The sequence below is a fragment of the Puma concolor genome, chromosome B4 (assembly GCF_028749965.1).
Source record: "Puma concolor isolate L17-30 chromosome B4, mPumCon1.1.hap2, whole genome shotgun sequence".
In the NCBI taxonomy this organism is placed as follows: Eukaryota; Metazoa; Chordata; class Mammalia; order Carnivora; family Felidae; genus Puma; species Puma concolor.
Window position 1 is genome coordinate 48,351,890 of NC_141673.1, and position 21,539 is coordinate 48,373,428.

At 40.5% G+C, this 21,539-nt stretch overlaps 1 protein-coding gene across 2 annotated transcripts in view; it reads right to left on the reverse strand.

Annotated features, from left to right (window-relative positions):
• Nucleotides 1-21,539, reverse strand: part of YEATS4 (YEATS domain containing 4) — a 66,668-nt gene that overhangs the window by 22,600 nt on the left and 22,529 nt on the right. Inside the window, exon 7 of one of the 2 annotated variants that reach the window (XM_086712825.1) lies at nucleotides 2,244-3,080. The exons of the other annotated variant lie outside the window; for it this stretch is intronic. Within the exon in view, the coding sequence (XP_086568951.1) occupies nucleotides 3,013-3,080 (68 nt within the window). The 3' untranslated portion in view covers nucleotides 2,244-3,012. Of the gene's footprint in view, nucleotides 1-2,243; nucleotides 3,081-21,539 lie in introns of those variants that run through there. 2 annotated transcript variants of the gene reach the window in all.

Here is a 21,539-nt window from a genome sequence, read left to right on the forward strand (position 1 = left end):
GTTCACTGATGACATTAAATTCAAGGTCCTTAATCTTCCCTTATTTACCTTAAATCTCATTCTCAATATTTAACACTTCTCTCTTACTCTCTTCATCCCTCTCATCTGAAAAGAAAAGGTATTTCTTCTTCTTATTGATCTCATGACTTCCACCTCCGCCTTGGACCTCTCTTTCCAGAAAATTCCATCTTCTCTTTGATACCTGCTAGCACTCCAGTCTCTAAAACACCCAGCAGACTGGTCATATCTCAGAAGATTCCTATCCTCTCATCAATGCCTTCAAACCTAGCAAAGGCTGCTAGTACAGGAGGCTCAAATACGAGCTCAAATACACCCATACAGTGTATAGAAGTGTTTCATTAGACTCACAATATTTTTTAAATTGGAAAATTTCACTTAAAAATAAGAATTTCAGTCTTCTCAAGGAGCCTGTGTGGCTCAGTCAGTTGAGTGTCTGACTTCAGTTCAGGTCATGATCTCATGATTCATGAGTTCAGGCCCCACATCGGGCTCTCGGCTGGCAGCACGGAGCCCACATCGGATCCTCTGTCCCCCTCTCTCTCAGCCCCTCTCCTGCTCACTCTCTTTCTCTCAAAAATAAACATTAAAAAAAAAATTCAGTCTTCTCTGTGAAGGTCAGATAGCTGGCTGTCTTGGGTCATGCTTTCCATGAGGCAACAATGGCCTGGGCATGGGTGTGTGGTGGGGCCTATGATCACCATATCATCATTGTCTCTTTGCTCACTTCTGTTACCTCTCTAGTCCTTATAAGCATTTGAGTTTGCAATCCCCTGCTAGACTTTTGGTTTTGTTCCTCTCTTTCAATTGGAGGTGCCTTCTTGAAAGTTGCCAGTGATTTTCCAGTTATGAGATACACGGGTGTTTCCTCCATACTCATTATCCTTGAACTTTCTGCATCGATCACCTTTCTAGAAACCACACCCAGTCTGGCTTCCTTAGCCCCTCATTTTCCTATTCTCTTAGATCCCTAATGCTGAAGGATTTTGCTGGCTGTTTTCCTTCTGCCCCCTAAATGAAAGCTTTTCCTAAGATGTCTTCCTGGAATTTTCTATCTAAGACACCACTCACCTCCATGGACTCAGTGAATCATGTGGCTTTTGCCACCCATCCCTTTATGTGAAGAGCTTCCAAATTGCTTTACCTCTAGTGTCTCTTCCTCATGTTCTTTTCACATATTCCCGAAGGTCTGCTGGAAATATCCTTCTGAATGTGCTTCCAGTACCTTAGACTTAATACAACTGAAATGTAATTCATCATCTTGCCTCTCGCCCCCTCCCCCTTGACCAAAACAGTTCCCTCCTGACTAGTTAACTATTGATGGAGTTCTCACAGTGACCCAGGCTGCAAATCACTTTAGTCCTTTCCTTTGACCTCCATCCAAGGTATTTTTCCAGGCCCTAAAAACTCCTTTGCCCTGATGGGGTTCTCATTTGAATAGGCGGGGACAACACATAAACACGTGACTATCAACTATGATGAGCAGTAGAGGAATGCGCAAAGTAAGGGAGGATTTAATTCATGGAGGGGAGACTGAGAATAGAAAAGTGGGCCTCAGAGGATGTGACATTTGAATAGGGCACTAAAGGAAGAAGGGTCGGAGAGGAGGGCAGGAGAAATGACTGATGTGGAACTTAAGTCAACTATACTTACAACTTACTGGTGATTCTGATGGTGGTCAAGCAGCCAGGTAGAAGGATTCACCCACATGTATTTAGATTTGTGTAGGTTTTAGTTTGGTATGAAACAAATAAACGAGAGTTAATTACCACATGAGGATGGATTCTGCCAAGGGAAATAAGTGGGGGGAAACCAACTGAAGTCACTTCAATTCTTGCTTGTTGACTCTCTCCAGAACATACATCACTTTGTTGACAGGTGAATGTTTTAGACTAGCAGTTATTTACTATTGACAGTTAACAAAGAGAGAGAGAGAGAGAGTTGGCCATTAAGACTTGGTGAAGATCAGAAAACTAGTAAAAAGTGCCCTACCCAAGTTGCAAGCGCAATGTCTGCGGTCCAAATCAGACTTAGATTTTGGAACCCTTCCGTCCTCTGACCATGACTTGAACAGCATTACCACCTGCCAAGGCTGAAGTCACTGCTAAAAAGGCTTCCCTAATGCAAGACCTCACCAGAATCTTTGTCCTTTGACCTTTGACCTTCAGTTTCTTCACTAGAACACACAGCTTTATTTGACCGAGATAAACAAAAAAGCCAGCAACTTTAAATATAACTGATTTTATTTGATCACCTTAACTGAAGTCTCTACATGAGAAAAGTTTCCCCATCAGCAGTTTTGTAAAGAGACATCTGGCTTCAAAAGCTTTTATTGCCTTTTTTTTTTTCTATTGTAAAAATATTAACTCAAGCATTTCTGGGGAGGCATGTAACAAAAATGCCCACATCAGGCTAAGTCCTGCTGGTTTCCACTGAGACTGTTTCCACAACACGTGGCTGCTGTTGTTTTTACAGAAACACCAATAAATAGGCAGTCCTAGAAACACAGCACATGGGTAGTGATCAATAAAATTAAATACTTCTTCATTTTATTTTTTATTTATTTTTTAATGTTTATTTTTATTTTTGAGACAGAGCATGAACGGGGGAGGGGCAGAGAAAGAGGGAGACACAGAATCGGAAGCAGGCTCCAGGCTCCGAGCCATCAGCCCAGAGCCTGACGCGGGGCTCGAACCCACGGACCGTGAGATCGTGACCTGAGCTGAAGTCGGACGCTTAACCGATTGAGCCACCCAGGCGCCCCTAAATACTTCTTCATTTTAAAGCGAGTCCTAAAACATCACAGAGTGACTAGTGGAGAACACCGATAAACAGACTTGAAAAGGATTTACAATCACAGGAGTCTGAGCCTCCTGCCCACTCAGCCTTTATGCATCGGTAAGTAGTTGATCATCCTTTCTCATCTGCTCAGAAGCTTCGAAGGCATTCAGTTGAGATCTTGAAAACTGAAGCCCCGACCCAGTTGGGTACTGATCATCCATCTACCAAATGCATTCTTGAAATCAGAATTAAGCGTTGGAGGTCGGTCATCACACAGCGACCTGAGAGGAAAGTAGACTGTCACAGACGCCTTGTGATTTCAAACCCAGACCCTGGTGAAGCCAGCCTGGGTCACCCAGGGGTGGTGGGAGGATTGCACAGAGGTGGGCAGGGAATGTGATTCACTGAGTGTCTTGGGCTGCCCTTTGAACCAAATCAATGGAAGTCTTTCCTTACTTGTGATAAGTGCCTTCGTACACTGATAAGCACCATTTGGAAATCTTCACCATTCTGATAAACATCACTAGGCCAACAGGACTGTTACAGAATTCTGGGTCTTTCCCTGGGGCCAGACACTCACTTTGCAATATGCCTCCCGGGCAAACTCCAGTTCCCTAGCGAGAGGACTGTAAATATTATAAAACTCCGGAGAATTTCTTTTTCTCTTTATTGCTTGCTAGATAACAAATTAAACACATCAGAGGATTGAAAAGCCTCTAAGTTGTTTCTTGCTGTGTTGTTTTGCAGGCAAGAGAACAACTGATTAACCAGGCTGAATTCTTTGTACCTGTTTGCTCTTTGAAGCACAGAGTACAGGTGAGAGTGGGGGTGGCAGAAGCTGAGATGGGACGCAATGGTGTTTTCTACTCTTTTGCCACTTGAGGAGGTGGGACCGTGGGCCCGGGAGATGCCAGGCCTGGAGGATCCAGCTGCCTCTGGCTTCCAAGGCTGGTGTAATGGCTCTGTTCTCACAGAAGTGCTGACAGAACATGACAAATAGGAAACAGATGTGCACTGACCTCCCAAAAAAGTATTTCAAGGCTTCTTAATCTTCATAGGAATCCTTCAGAGTGAGAGATGCCACCTTCAGGCAGTGACGCACATGACAGTTAAAGAAGGGCTGCTGACCCCTCCTATGTTCTCTGTCCCCCACCATTCCCCCCCTCGGCTGAGGCCCTCAGCTGCCTTGCCCTCACAGACCCCATCCCCCTCAGAGTCCACTTCACATGTGGTCACCTCCCTGCCCACATGCTTTTCCCCACCTGTCTCCACACACAGACAGTCTAGGCGTTTATAGATGTACCACCTCTGACCAAGCATTAAGGTCATTTCTCTCCCATTTCTGGATCCGTACTTACTTTGAAATGGTCCCTGTCACTGGGTCCATTACCAGCTCCAAATACTTCTGTGAGACTAAATACTGATTTGGAACCACTGAGTACACCGACTTTTGCCCATTTAACAACTTAAGTTAGAAATACTAGAATAGAGGGGTACAAAGGCCAACTGGGGAAACAAGTTTCAGGGTACCTGGCTTTGAGGACAAAGTACTGATCCTTCTGCATGTGGGCTCACGCCTTGCATGATACTATGGCTTTTGAGCTGCGCTGCTTATGTTCTTTGCAGATGTCTAGCTGCATCCCGCAAGAATGTGGGTGGACTTCCCAGAGTTTTGCCCTCCCAATGGCTAGAATATTTTGTGGAAGACTTTCTTCCTTGCCAAGTTGTTGGTGTCTCACAAAACAATTTATGGCAACATTTCTCCCGAGAAAGAAAGCCAAGTAAGCGCAAGGCAGTGCAAGCTCATTTCCATTGCTGCCGATGAGCAATCAACTACGTCCCTCCAGTTAATCCCAAATTAGTCTGGTTTCGATGTCTGGGCACTTCTCAGTGGGCCAGACCAGCTCTTACTCTCGAAGTCCAGGGGATTCTCTGCTTGAAAAGTCAATGCATTCCCTTACTTCTAGACATCATAAGCCAAGAATTTCCCATCTTATTTGGAAGTAAATAGAAACTTCTGGACTAAAGTAGATGGAGTTTGTGGAGCTTAAACATTTATTCTTGTATCATATAAGACTAAAACATTTATCCAATTTTGGGAATAATCAAAATGCACTTTTTATTGGAATGTGGAATTGTTATTTAGATATGTGAGTTTTGTAAATGAATAGAAAATGTCAAATATACAGTTTGTATGCATTAGCTCAGTTAGAGTGATAATAATCCTGAGATGGGTAACATTATGTTAATTTTATAGAATGGATAAATTAAGTTTATAGATGTGAAATAATTCGTGTTAAAGCTAAGAAATGGCAGAGCAGGATTCAGTTAAGTTTGTCTGTAACAGAGGCTCCAAAAGGATTAGATGGAAATGGGGCAGAGGACTTTTCTTGAAGCTGTGTTTGCATAGCTAGCTCATGGCTTTACTTAGTATACTTATTTGGGTTGGATGGAAGGGGTGGTGGAGATCTGGGGTCTTTAGCCTTTCTACAGCAAGCTGCTCCTTGGGCTGTCATTGTTTCTCTGACTCCAAGATCCACTGTCTTTCAATTGATATATTTGCAGCAGGAGATCCCAGGAAGGAAATATTAAAGACAAGTGTGCAATTAGTAGACTATTGATTCACAGATGTATTAATCCAAAGTTGTATTCACTGCCTGTTTTTCTGGTTCATCCTCTATCACTCCCCCCTATACACTTGGAGATCCAACAACATGGTGGGAGTTTTTTCAGTCTTTCCAAGGTCCTGCTTTCTCACTTCTAGGTCTGTCTTTGTACATGATCTTCCCTGTACCTGGGACATTCCCCTCCTCACTCCTGCTTTCTCCTCTCCCTACACCCACCCATCTCCTGGCAAACAGTTAAATCTCAGCTTCGATGTCATCCCCTCCTTCCCATGTCATACTATTATAACCCCCATCATGGCTGCCATTTTTAAGGGAGGCATTCTGGAACACAACCCTATGTGCTTGAATTCTGACTTTGGCCTGATTGTGCAAGTTTGGGCTACTCACTAACCCTCCCGGGATTTGACTTCCCTCACCTTTAACGGGGACAAACAACAGTGGCACCTGAGTTTTAGAAGTTGATTTGGGTTCACTGAGAAAATACCTTTCAACCTTTTAAAGACAACCTGACTTGTAGCGAGCCGTCTATCCATGTTAACTATTACCATTGTTTACAGTAATTAGGGAGGGACTGCCACTAGGCTGGTCACCACAGCATCCCAGCGCACATCACAGTGCCTACGAATATTTGCAGGACAAATGAATCTCCAGTTGCACAAACATAGCATGTCCACTGCTCCCAACCTCAACCACCGTCATCTCTTATCTGGATTCTGAAATAGGCTCCTAATCCATGTTCTGCTTCTATCTTTGTTCCCCTCCAATCCATCCAGGGGGATCTTTTCCAAACTTAAGTCCACTTACACTGTTCTTCCGGTTTCCCATCTCACTTGGAGTAACAACTGAAGCCCTTGCAAAAAGTCCTCACCTCTGCCGCTCTTCCCTTGCTCACTCAGTTCCAGTCACGGTGGCCTCTTGGGTGCTCCTTGGAATTGCTTTTGCTTTAGAGAGCATACTCTGGCTGTTCCTTCTGCCTGGATCACTTTTCCACAGATAATTGCTAGCTAACTCCATCCTCTTCTTTCTGTCTTGCTCTAATGACACCTTCTCAACAAGGTGAAAATAAATCACCCTATTTAAGATTGCAACTTTATGACATAAAAGAATAATAAATAGAGGGCAGGAGGAAACTTTTGGAAGTGATGGCTCTGTTGAAAGCATACAGTGGCGGGGCGCCTGGTGGCGCAGTCGATTAAGCGTCCGACTTCGGCCAGGTCACGATCTCGCGGTCCGTGAGTTCGAGCCCCGCGTCAGGCTCTGGGCTGATGGCTTGGAGCCTGGAGCCTGTTTCCGATTCTGTGTCTCCCTCTCTCTCTGCCCCTCCCCCGTTCATGCTCTGTCTCTCTCTAACTCAAAAATAAATAAACGTTGAAAAAAAAAATTAAAAAAAAAAAAAGAAAGCATACAGTGGTGATAGTTTCACTGATACACGTCTCTTCAAACTTAGCAAGTTAACACATTAAATATGTACAGCTTTATGTCAATCACACACCAGTAAAGTGGTTTTAAAAAAAAATAAAGTTGCAACCTTGTCCCTGCTCAACCCCAGGCACTCCCAACCCCTTTGCCTTGCTTTAATTTTCTAACTTAACACCTTTTGACTTCACACTTTAGTTAACTTCTTTATTATTACTATGTTTAGTGTTTATGTGCTGACTTTCTCTCTAGAATGCCAGCACCACAAGCACAGGGACCTTTGTTTATTCACTGATATATTCCCAAGTGCTTAGAAAGGTACCTGGCACACAGAAGGCACTTAATAAATATTCTTGAATAAATGGTTACATGTGTATGCATATGCATACCGATCCAGAGTTTCAGTTTATGGTTACTAAGGGTTGGTAAACTCAACAGAGGCGCTGACTCTTCCAGGTGAGAAAAGCAAAGACTTCTCCATTTGCAGTTTTGACATAATGCCCCAGATAGATTTCATCTAAATGGGTCTTTTCAACAAAAGGGGCATTGCACAAAGCCCAGTCTTTGTGCAGCCTCCACACTGTCTTTGGCAGTGTAGATGCTCCGCCTCTAGGCGTGGCCCGGAACACGTGGCCTTGATGGAATGTCCCGATTAGTTACCAGATGTGCCTGAGCAGCTCTGGGGAGCAACTTGTCCGTTCAGATCTCAGCGCAGAAGCGGTTTCCTTGAGCAGTTCAGCTGCTACCTTCTAGGGCTGTCTCTACCCTGCTGCACCTCTACAGAAACTCTCCCTCAAAGTCTTCAGTGTTTTTTCCCTAGTGACTGCGAAGAACAAGCAATAATTTCTTTTTTTTTTAATTTTAAACTTTTATTTATTTTTGAGAGACACAGACAGCGTGAGAACGGAGGAAGGGCAGAGAGAGAGAGAGGGAGACACAGAATCTGAAGCAGGCTCCAGGCTCTGAGATGTCAGCAGCACAGAGCCCTAGGCGGGCTCAAACCCACCAGCAGCGAGATTATCATCTGAGCCCAAGTCGTATGCTTAACTGAGCCACCCAGGCGCCCCAGCAATAATTTCTTATTTATAATTACAATGGTCATTTTGACTGAATATTTCAGTCCCAATACGACTATTCTGCAGTACATATAATATTTTTTGTCTTATTTATGTGGACTCAATATAAGACATTGTAACAAATAGAAAATCAGGATATAGAATGTGCTGACTCTTGACATGTAAAATTTCCTGATCATTGGAGATGATTTATATGAAATGTCCAGAAAAGGCAAATCTATGCACACAGAAAATGAGTGGCCATCTGGGGCTGAAGGTGGGAATTGGGGAGTGAATGCAAATGGAGGCAAGGTTTCTTTTGGGAGTGAAGAAAATATTCTAGTATTAGATTGAATGACTCTGTTAATTTACTAAAAATCATTGAATTATACACAAAAGTGGTGAATCTTATGGTGTCTGTATTGGTTTGCTAGGGGTGCTGTAACAAATACCACAGATTGGGTGGTTTTAAACAACACAAATTTATTTTCTCTTCGTTCTGAGGCCTGGAGTCCAAGATCAAAGTGTGGGCAGGGTCAGGTCCTTCTGAGGGCTGTGAGGGAGGGATCTATTCCAGGCCTCTCTCTTTAGCCTGCAGATGGTCTTCTCATTTTATCTTCATATCATCTTCCCTCTATACATGTCTGTGTCCAAATGTCCTCTTCTTTTAAGGACACCAGCCATATTGGATTAGAGTCCACCCTAATGATCTCCTTTTAATTTAATTACATCTTGAGAGATCTAATCTCGAAATACAGTTCTATCTGGAGATACTGGGGGTTGGAACTTTGACAGAGGAATTTGGGAGGGTACACAATTCAGCCCATGACAATACAGGTGTACCTTGCAGACACTGCACATTTGGTTCCAGACCACCGCAACATAGCAAGTCAAATGAATTTTTTGGTTTCCCAGTGCATATCAAAGTTATGTTTACGCTATGCTATAGGCTATTCAGTGTGCACTAGCATTATGTCCCAAAAAAGCCAAGGCACATACCTTATTTTAAAAATATTGCTTAAAAAATGCTAACCATCATCTAAGCTTCCAATGAGTTGTAATCGTTTTGCTTGTGCAGGGTCTTACCTCTATGTTCACGGCTGCTGACTGATGAGGTTGGGGTGGCTGCGGCCATTTCTTAAAGTAAGACCACAAAGGGGGCACCTGGCTGGCTTGGTGGAATGTACGACTCTTGATCTCAGGGCTGTGAGTTTGAGCTCCATGTTGGTTGTAGCAATTACTTAAAAATAATAAAGAAATCTTTAAAAAAAAAAAAGACCACAATGAAGTCTGCCGCATCAATCAACTCTTCACAAATGATTTCTCTGTAGCACGTGATGCTGTTTGACAGCATCAACTAAGTTTATATAATATAATATATAATATTCCAATATTGGTTGTAGCAATTACTTAAAAATAATAAAGAAATCTTTAAAAAAAAAAAAAAAAGACCACAATGAAGTCTGCCGCATCAATCAACTCTTCACAAATGATTTCTCTGTAGCACGTGATGCTGTTTGACAGCATCAACTAAGTTTATATAATATTCCAAATCCTTTGCTGTCATTTTAACAATCTTCACAGCATCTTCACCAGGAGTAGATTCCACCACTTTCAGGGTGCCTGGGTGGTTCAGTCGGTTAGGCATCCGACTTCAGCTCAGGTCAAAATCTCGCAGTTTGTAGGTTCGAGCCCTGTGTTGGGCTCTGTGCTGACAGCTCAGAGCCTGGAGCCTGCAGCCTGCTTCGGATTCTGTGTTTTCCTCTCTCTCTGCTCCTCCCCAGCTTATGCTCTGTCTCTCTCTCTCTTTCTCAAAAATAAATAAACATTAAAAAAAAAAAAACTAAAAAAAAAAAAAAAGAGAGCACTTTCTTTGCTCATCTGTAAGAAGCAACTCCTCATGTGTTCAAGTTTTATCATAAGATTACAACAACTCAGTCCCATCTTCAGGCTCCACTTCTCACTCTAGTTCTCTTAACTGTTTCTACCACATCTGTAGTTTCTTCCTCCACTGAAGTCTTAAACTTTCAATTTATAACAAACACAGTATCTGTGAAGTACAATAAACTAAAGCACAATAAAATGAAATATGTCTGTATGTACATTGTACTTCAATAAAGCTGTTTAAAAAATAACATATTAATTGAGTACTTAGTAGGTCTAGGTACTATCTAAGTACTTTACATGTATCATCTCATTTGATCTTCTCAATGACAGTATGAGGTAAGTATGTTTCTGCCCACTTTAAATTCAGGAAGGAAGGCACAAAGGTTGAATAATTTGCCTGAGGTCACAAAGCCAGTCAGCAATGGAGCCAAGATTCAAACCATGTAGCCCAACTCCAGAGCCCACATTTTTACTCCCCATGAGAATACCTACATGTGCCAGGCACTCAGGCCTTTTAACACCATCCTCTGATCAGTTTCATGATGTCAACCGTATGCAAAAGAAAACTGAAGTTTGGAGAAGTTAAGCACCCTGCCCAAGTTCCACAAGTCTGTGATGGGCTTTCTCCAACACCCAAGCATTTTCTCAATACTATGATATTTTTAATTATGTGTAACTGTGGCTCACCCTTTTTGATGGGAGACCTCCAGGACAAGAAAAAAGCCTCCCAGCACAATAGATGTTCAATAAATTGTTGTGGGATGAATGAGAACATATTGAAAAGGACTGGTCTGTAGTTTTAACTTCACAGTGATAGATAAAGGAATCTGCTCATGCTGGAGCCTCAAACCTGCAATTCTGGAGACTGACCACTTGGGCTGCAGATCATTTTGCATGGGCAGTTCATGACACAAACTCCAGAAATTACCTCTTGGCTGAATACTTTTGTATGGGGAAATGGGCACACTCACAGTCTGCTGGTGGGAATGCAAACTGGGATGGACTTTCCATTGGGCAATTGGCAATTGGCAAAAGCCTTAAACATACACATACACACACACACACACACACACACACACACCCTTATGTCCTCATAACTCCTTATCCAAGAACTTATAAATGTTATGAAAAAAATTGGGGACAATCTAAATATCTAATAATAAAAGAATAATTATGGTATAATCAGAATGAAATAATATGCAGTCTTTATTGATGGTGTCGGTTTTATTATTGTTTCAGATAAAGTTCATGCTATATAATATTTAGTAAAACAGAGCAAAAAATAAAACCTGTTACATGGCAGTTCACAGAAAAAGAAATACAAAGAGCCAGTAAGCGTATGAAAAGATACTTATTTTCATTCAGAATGCAGAGAAAAGCAAATCGAAACAATGGAATATTTTTCACCTGTGAGATCGACAAAAAGTTGGCCAGGAGTGTAAACAGGCACTCTAATGTACAATTGTCAATAGTATAAATTGGTGCAAACTTTTGGGAGAAATTTGGGAATAATATTAAAATTAAAAATGCATATCCCCCTTTTTGACCTAGAAATATTACTTCTAGCAATTTTACTTTGCCCTATAAAAATACATATATATGCAAAGATGTTCATTACAGAACTAACTGTAGTAGTGAAAAACTTGGAAACAAGTTTTCATCAATTGCCAAATGATGAAGTAAATGGTGGAGATTTGTACAGTGAAACATAAATAAATAGCTCTTAAAGTAAATGCTGTCAACATTCTGTGCTTATTTGCAAAGATATTTACATTAGTCAGGGTCAGACAGGGATGCAAAATTCATGTTAGGTAATTCAAAAGAGAAAATTTAATATAGTAATTAAGTACAAGAGGTTAGAAGCAAGCTATTTTATACTAGAGGGTGGTGACTCAAGGACAGAGGCAGCCCTATAGGCAAGGCACAGGCAAGTGGGAAGTTGGGATGGCAGGGCCAAGATAATTCTATCTAAGGCCATTTCTTCTACTCTTCTTTTCTTTGTGCATCAATTTTAATCTCTCTCTCTATAGACCAATTCTCTATTCTCCAGGCATACAGTTGCATCATCTGTAGTTCAAGTACCAATAATGGCTGAGAATAATCCCAGGAGATAATCTGATTCATCCAGATTGGGTTAAGCATCCACCCAAATATAATCATGTCTGGCCAGGGGGAAGGGCCACAGAATTCACCTCTGTGAATGGTGATTGTAGTTCTCAACCAGAGGAGCCTAGGTTGGGGAGATCCTATCTACTACTGACAATATGGCAAGATGGATTGGTACTGATGCCATTTACCAAGGTAGGGAGTTTGTGATGGTGAGAAGATCAGAATAGAGGACAATAACTTAAGTTTTGGACATGTTCAACTGAGATGCTCATAGAACATCTAAACCTATTGTCAAGGAGATAGATGAATGTACAGTCCAGAGTTTAGCATGGGAATTTGGGCTGGATATCCTGGCTTGGGACAATTAGCATACAAACAGTATTTGCAGCCAGGGGTAAGTAAGAAAAAAAAATACGCTGGTTCAAGATAGAACCATAGAGAATAGAAAATATTTATAGGACTAACAAAGGGAAAGAAGGAACACTAAAGGAAACAGAAAAATTGGCCAAAAGGACCGGTGAAAAAACAAACAGAAAAAAATCACAGAGAGAGGAGGGCAGAGAAGAAAGAGAGAGGAAGTTTCTAGGAAAAGAAAGTGGTCAATTCAGTTAGATAAGATAAACCCTGAAAATGCCCAGTTGGATATGGCCTCAAGGTCTCTGATGATGAGGGCATCAGAGTGAAGGAAGAAACCGAACTGCAGTCAGTTTAGGAGGTTAGGAAATGAATTCCTCAGACTGAATGCCTTTGCAGCTACTCATGAAGCAGGGAGGTGACAAGCCTCGGTAAGATTAAACAGAAGAAATGAGTCATTGTGCTTAAGCTTCACGGTTCTTTTGCAAATCTCTTTTGTATGGGGTAACTTGGGCTAACCTAAGTGGGCTCAGAACATTGACAAAGGCCCAAACTCGGGTTTTTACTTTGAATTCACAGAGCAAATCCTAGAGCTCCCTCTTGGGGTTGGCGATTCTTGTACATTCCTAGTCTTGGAAACCCAAGAATAAGCAGACTGTGGCTCTGGGGCTGTATGTGGCCCTCAGCCTGCTTTTCCATGGCCTGGGAACTAAGGATGGTTTTGTTTGTTTGTTTGTTTGTTAATGTTCTCAGTGCTTGGAAAAAAAAATCAAACAAAGGAAAATATTTTATGATGTGGAAATTTTACGAAATTCAAATCTCCGTGTCATTAAATGCATTTTCGTTGGAACACAGTGCTCATTTGTTTAGGGACGGCCGATTTCATGTTACAATTGCAGAATTGAGCAGCAGTGACAGAGAATGTATAGCCCCCAAGGCCTAAAATACTATCTGGCCCTTTTGGATAATGTTTGCAGACCTCTACCATAGAAGACTGGACAGGGCAGTCCTGACACTTTAGATTGCTCTTAGAGAGATAAAAATAGCTTAGTTCTGGTCATCAAACTCAGTAAAAACACACTATAAATTTTGTCTAATTTCCCAAAGTCTTAAGTACAGAAACAACCTCAGCATAAGTAGACCCACATGAATGGTACATTCCAGGCCAAAGTCAGTTTTCACCTTTGGCTTATTTGTGCTTGTGATATCTTGGGACACAGCTGGGCAAGACTCTGTGCCTAGCACTGGGACAGGCTAGAGTAGATGAAGAAAAAGTCAAGATCTGCAACTAGAATTGTGCCCTAGTGTGGAATAGACCCCGGGCAGGTCCTAAAAGTTAAGTGACAGAGAACACTAAAAGGCCAGTGATCCTTTATTGAGCACTTCCTGTATGCTAGGCATGTCAAGTGCTTTATATATATTATCAAGATAAACAAAACCAACTCGCCCTCTTTTGCCAAGAGTGAAAAAAAGTGTGAAGGATGGTAATAGAAGTATATCATACTTTCACAGCAGGATGAATAACAACACAAAAGAGAGGCAAACAAGATACTATGATGGGTCAGAGGAAGTGAGCTTAGTTGGGAGGAGGGGGAGGGAAATTTGGGCCTGGAAGAAAGGAAATATTTTAACAAAGGAAGAAGATGGAAGATGTAATAGCAGGAGAGTGCAGGGTAGTACATTTGAGGAATAGCATGAAGATTCTACTGGTTGAAATGGAGGATGTGTGTAAACTAATTTTTTAACTTACAAATTTATTTTCAGTTTGCCATGAAAGCCTTTCTGACTCTGCCCAACAGGGGAGATCTTAGGTTCAGTTACACCTTGACTCACAACTTGACTATAGACCGCATTTGGACACTCCAAAGGCTACAGCCTGGGAACCACAGACGGCCATCAGGACATGGGCACATGCTCCCAGGAGTCATTGCAGCAGTCTGTTGAGCATGCGCTGCAGATTCAAGGAAGCAAGGTGCCCATCAGGCAAACATAGAAGCTGCCTTGGCTTACAGGCCCTACTCCCTGCAGGAGCCAGTATCTCTTATAACCACTTCCTAGGTATAGTTTCTAGAGTTCCTGTGAGAGACACACCAATTACTTAGAGTCAGAGCACTCAGGGAAGTCCAAGGATGTGACTTCCTGCCTGGACTGATTGTTCTCTCACTCCAGACGTTGTTTACCAAACAGAGATCTCCTCCCCCATGCACAGTGTTGCCTGGCGGCATGATTGACATACTGTCTTTATCACATTGCCTGAGAAACCAAATTCTCAAGCAGAGTCAAATTCTCAAGCAGAAAGGGAAAAAGGTTTTGTTAGCCCTTTACTCATCCTCCCCAACATCTACTCCAATGTCACTGCTATCCTCAAAAGTAACTTCTGTTAATTACTTTTCTAAGAATTTACATAAAGTTGTATACACATCGGTAGGCATTTAGTTTATATCCAATTTTTCACTATTACAAACAAGCAATTAACATCCTTCTGTACATAGGAGAGTGTTTCCTAGCAGTGAAATTATTTGATTAAATGATAAATATAAAATTCTAATAGATAATATTACACTGCTATTAATACTCTTAACTGACTGAGCCATCCAGGCGCCCTTGCTATTAATACTCTTAATGCACACCAGCAGTGTATGAATGCCAACCCCCCTATTCACTCTTCTGTGACACTGTTTATTAGGAATCTTTAAATTTTGTCTCTACAGTGAATGAGGAATGGTCTTGCATTCATTTACATTCCCCCAATAACAAGCGAGTTTACAGATATTTTCAAATGTATATTGACCATTTGTATTTTTCATTTGAATTACTTGGTCATATTCTTTGCACATTTTTCTATTGAGTTGACTTTACTGATTTGTGGATAATATACACACACACACCCATATCTATATTATTATATATTATATGTATTAAATTCTACATATGTGTACTATGTTAGGCAGTGTATATTACATATTATATATAATATGTTATATATATTACTACATATGGTATATATATTGAAATGTTGTTTATATACACATACAAATATTTGGGCATTTTCAGATATATAATGGGAATTATTAATGATTTTTGATCAGGACAGCTTGGTGCTGGGAGGAGTGATTAGGCATTGGGGTTTTGGAGTTAGACCTGAGTCTGCCCAGTTCAAATGCTTTCTAATATGTGTCCTTGGGTAAAACACTTAATCTCCTTGAATCTCACTTTTATAATTTGTAAAATGGGATAATCATATGCATTCACTGAGTTGTCTTCTTTTTAAATTTTTAAAAAATGTTTACTTATTTTTTGAGAGAGAGAGAGAGACAGAGAGAGAGAGAGAGACAAAGTGTGAGTGGGGGAGGGGTAGAGAGAGAGGGAGACACAGAATCTGAAGCAGGCTCCAGGCTCTGAGCTGTCAGCACAGAGCCTGACTTGGGGCTTGAATTCACAAACCACGAGATCATGACCTGAGCTGAAGTGGGACGCTCAACTGACTGAGCCACCCAGGCACTTCATTAGATTGTCTTTAGCTCAGTTTGGGGCTATAAAGTATTCAGTCAATGGTAACACTTAGCATTATTTTTAAAAATTGAAGTGTAATTCACAAACCATAAAGTGTACAAGTCAGTGGCTTTTTAGTATATTCACAAGGTTGTGCAACCATCACCACTATCCAGTGCCAGATACATTTTCATCACTCCCAAAAGAAATCCTGTATCTAGTTACTCCCTACCCTCAACCCCTATCCCCTGGCAAACCCTAATCACTCTTTTTTTTTTTTTTCATTTTAATTTTTTTTAAAAGTAAGCTCTCCACCCAATGTGGGACTTGAACCCATGACCCCAAGATGAAGTCACGTGCTCTACTAAGCAAGCCAGGTGTCCCTAAGCCCTAATCACTTTCTATCTCTGTTTTTGCCTATTACATATATTTCATATAAGTGGAATGATACAATATATGGCCTTTGTGTCTGGCATCTTTCATTCAGCATGTCTATATGGTCTATCCATATTGTAACATAACACTTCACTTTTACTGCTGAACAATCCATTGTATTGATATACCAAATTTGATTCATCCATGCATCAGCTGATGGACATTTGGATTGTTTCTATTTGGGGCTATAATGAATAATACTCACACAAATATTCATGTACAAGTTTTTCCATGGACATATGTTTCCAATTATTTTAGCTATATACCTAGAGGTAGAATTGCTAGGTCACATAATAACTCTATGTGTAACTTTTTTTTTTTAAGTTTATTTATTTAAGCAATCTGTACACCCAATGCAGGGCTCGAACTCACAACTCCGAAATCAAGAGCCTCACGTTCCACCAACTGAGCCAGTCAGGCACACTTATGTTTAACTTTTTTTTTTTTTAAACGCATATTCATTTTTGAAAATTAGAGAAACAGAGCATGAGTGGGGGAGAGGCACAGATAGAGGAAGACACAGAATCCGAGCAGGCTCCAGGCTCTGAGCTGCCAGCACAGAGCCCAATGCAGGGCTCAAACTCATGAACCATGAGATCATGACCTGAGCCAAAGTCGGTTGCTTACCTGACCAAGCCACCCAGGCACCCTAATGTTAACTTTTTAAGGAACTCCCAAACTATTTCCATCAGAACCCACGCTGATTTACATCCTCATCAGCAATGTGTGAGAGTTTCAATTTCTCCACATCCTTGTAAACACTTGCTATTGTCTGTCTCTTCTATGATAGTCATCCTAGTGAAGTAATACCTCATGATGGTTCTGATTTGCGTTTCTCTAATAACAAATGATGTTGAGCATCTTTTCATGTGCTTATTGGCCATTTATATTTCTTTGGAGAAATGTCTATAGAAATCTTTTGCCCAATTTTTAATTGGTTGTCTTTTTATTACTGAGTTGTAGGAGTTCTTCATATGTTCTGGATACTAGCCGCTTTTCAGATATATGATTTGCAAATATTTTCTCACATCCTGTGGATTTTTTCACTTTCTTGGTAATGTCCTTTGAAGCATAAAGTTTTTTGTTTTTGTTTTTTAGTTTATTTATTTTTTTTTTTTTTTGAGAGAGAGAGCATGAGTGGGGGAGGGACAGAGAGAGAGAAAAAGAGAGAATCCCAAGTAGGCTCCGCCAGTGTGGAGCTAGACACAGGGCTCCAAACTATGAACCATGAGATCATGACCTGAGCTGAAACCAAGAGTCGGATGCTTAACCAACTGAGCCACTCAGATGTCCTGAAGCAAAAAGTTTTTACTTATGAAGTCCAACTTATCTATTTTCTCTTTGGGTGCTTGAACTTTAGGTGTTATATTCATATTTTATTCTTTTTTATTCAATTATAAATAAAATTGTCTTCTTAATTTTATTTTCAGTTCATTGCTAGTGTATAGAAATATAACCAACTTTTGTATATTGATCCTATATCCTGCAACCCTGATGGATGCATTTATTAGCTCTACTAGTTTGTGTGTGTGTTTATTTCCTGGGATGTTTCTAAGTACAACATCATGTTGTCTGCAAATAGAGATAATTTTACGTCTTCCTTTCTGATCTGGATGCTTTTTTTTTTTTTTTTTTTTTTAATTTTTTTTTCAACGTTTTTATTCATTTTTGGGACAGAGAGAGACAGAGCATGAATGGGGGAGGGGCAGAGAGAGAGGGAGACACAGAATCGGAAACAGGCTCCAGGCTCCGAGCCATCAGCCCAGAGCCTGACGCGGGGCTCGAACTCACGGACCGCGAGATCGTGACCTGGCTGAAGTCGGACGCTTAACCGACTGCGCCACCCAGGCACCCCTGATCTGGATGCTTTTTATTTCTTTTTCTTGCCTGGTTGCCCTGGCTAGAATCTCCAGCACAATGTTGAATAGATGTGGTCAAAACAAACATCCTTGTCTTGTTCCTGATGTTAGGGGGGGAAAGCATATAGTCCTTCACAATTATTTATAATGTTCACTATGAGTTTTTCTTAAATGCCCTTTATCAGGTTGAGGAAGTTCCTTTATAGTCCTAGTTTGTTGTGTATTTCTATCATAAGAGGGTGTTGGATTTTGGTCAAATGCTTTTTCTGCATTTATTGAGATGACCATGTAGCTTTTATCCTTTATTCTTTTAATTTGGCCAATTTATTAGTTGGCTGGGGTTGCCATGACAAAGTCCCACAGGTTAGGTGGCATAAACAACAGAAAGTTTAATGTGTCATCAGGGTTGGTTTCTTCTGAGGCCTCTCTCCACGGCTTGTAGCTGGCTATCTTCTCCCTATGTCTCCACATGGTCTTCCTAAGCTTTTTACAAGGATCCAGCCATACTGAATTAAGATCCACCCTAATGACCTCATTTTGACTTAATTACCCCATTAAAGGCCCTATCTCCAAATACAGTCATATTCTGAAGTACTGGGCATTAGGACTTCAACTTACAACTTTTCAAGAGACACCATTCCACCCCTAACAGCCTGTAATGCAGATTGGTTTTTACATGTTGAACCAACCTTGTATTCCTGGGATAAATCCCACTTGGTCATGAGATCACTTACTCCTTTCTATATGTTACTGGATTCAGTTAGCAAATATTTTGTTGAAAATTTTTACAAACAGCTAGTGTTATTATTCTTTATTCCTACCAAAGTACTTTTACATATGCTATTTCACTTTCCCTTAAACAGAATTCTATGAGGTGGGTAGGATATTCACATTCACTAATGCAAAATGAAGCTCAGGAAAAGTGAAGTGATTTTCTCCCAATTATAAATTTGCAGTAGTAGATAATATAGACTGGAATCAAAACTATAGATGGGAAGTACACTAGCGAGATGAAAGAAAGCAGGATTTGGTAAGAACAAAAAGAAACTTTGTATGGCTGGAAGTTAACAGGGTCAATTTGAATGGCATCAGTGATTTCAATGATGTAAGAACTGAGGTCATCTGCTGATGTGCACAATAAGAGTAAATAGACTTGTGGTTTCAATTCATGCATGTAATTAAACCAAGTAGAGATGACAATTCTCATTAATTTTGAGATCATGATTTGACCAGATTAGCTGACGGAGAATAAGCCAAAGTTTTGATGGTAGGGATTTGACTATGTCAGTAACAGTACACCATTCCTTCATTCTTGGAAAGTTAGTTTCCAAGGTGACTGCCAATTCATACAATCTTCTCTAATCCTTGATGGAGTTAGTACCATGACTGTTCAGTCAGAGAATGCTGAATTCAAATTCTATTTCCGGCCCCAACAGACTGTGTGACTTTGAGTCATTTAATTTCTGCAAGACTGTATTCCCTCATCAAATGGAGGAATTGAATTAGATGTTCTCTCAACTCCCTTCCAGTTTTATGACTCTTATTTAGTGAATAAGGGGCGTGGTAATTCAGTTCACTGGAAATTTTTAAACAGCAATGATGAATTCGCTAAGGGTAGACTAAGGAATTACTAAAGAGCAATGAAGCCTAGAGGGCAGAGAGCAGGTAAGCCAGGCTGGGTGGCCAGCGAAAGTGGGAACGTAAACAGACTGGGGTGGGTGGGGGGAAGGCTACCCAGAGTTAGGAATATCATGGGGCATATTACACAAAGCTACAGGAATCTAGGTGGTCAATTAATTACAAATAACTACAAATAATTAAAAAGCCAGACGAGAGAGTCCAGGCTGGGACAAAACACAAATAAAACCCCTATCATTAGCCACCTATTTTTACATCAGGATCATGATGTTATTGATCTCAGTTCACTGAATGATGCACTGAAGAGCAAGAATTGAACCTGAGTCTCTCCAGTAGTTTCTGAAGTCCTGGCCCATCAGCTTCTCTAATCATTCACAAGTCATGTTTCATGTTTCTGAACTGTCACATGACACTTCATAATGAACAGGAGGCAATGTTCTGATAATCAAGACATCTGTTTTTCCTTTTCACTTAATTTTATTTATTTTTTTAACTTTATTTATTTTTAGAGAGAGAAAGCCTGGGAGGGGCAAAAAGAGAGGATGAGAGAATCCCAAGCAGATTCCATGCTGTCAGCACAGAGCAAACATGGCGCTGGAACTCACAAACTGTGAGATCATGACCTGAGCTGAAATCAAGACTCGGACACTTAACCAACTGAGCCACCCAGGCACTGCCAACCACCCCCCCACCCCTGCGTCTTGTAGAATATTTTCAAAGTTTGTATAATTCTAAACAAACTTTGCCACTTAAAATGTTTAAACATTTTAAGATGAAATTTCTAATGTCCATTTAAACCATTTTTAAAATGTACAAATCATTGTTTTTGTATACGCACAAGATTGTGCAATCATCACTACTAATTCCAGAACATTTTATCACCCTAAATAGAAATATCCTTCTCCCCATCCCCTGGCAGCAAGTAATCAACTTTCTGTTTTTGTAGATTTGCCTATTTTAGCAATTTCATATAAATGGAATCATACAATATGTGGCTTTTGTGTCTGACTTCTTTCACTTAGCATGTTTTTAAGGTTCCTTCATGATGCAGCAGAATCAGTACTTACTTCCTTCTGGCTGAATAATGTTTCACTGTGTGGATACCATATTTTATTTACTCCTTCATTAGTTGATGGATATTTGGGTTGTTTCCTTTTTAGCTGTTATGCATAATTCTGCCATGAACATTAATGTACGAGTTTCTATATGAACATGTTTTCATTTCTCTTGGTTATACACCTAGCACAATTACTGGGTCATTATTGTAACTAAGCTTAACTTTTTGAGGAATGGCCAAACTACTTTCCTAAGTGGCTACATTTTTTTACATTCCCACCGGCAACATGTATGAGGGTTCGTTTCTTCATATTCTCAACAACTTTTTTGTTCTGTTTTGTTTACAATTATAGCCAGTGTGGTGGGTATAAAAGTGGTATCTCATCATGACTGATGGTTCTGATTTGCATTTTTCTAATGATAAATATTGAACATCTCCTTATGTGCCTAGTGGCTATTCATATTTCCTTGGAGAAATGTCTATTCAATCCTTTGTCCATTTTAAAATTGGGTTGTCTTTTTGAATTATAAGAGTTTTCTATATACTCTGGAGAGATCCTACTTGGATTAAAAGCCAACACAGAAATAAGAACTGACAGAGGGCAAAGCTGAGCCATGATGACGTATTTTGCATTCTTGTATTCATCCATGCATAAAGTCAGACTTACCTCCATGAAGCTTAGTTTTTTGAACCAACACATTCTTGGGGCTAATCTGACTAGAATAATGGAGGGGTGATCTTCCATGCCAGGATCACTCATGTAGAATGGGACTTTTCCTCCATTAGTTTTTCTGGTCAATCCCCAGGCCCT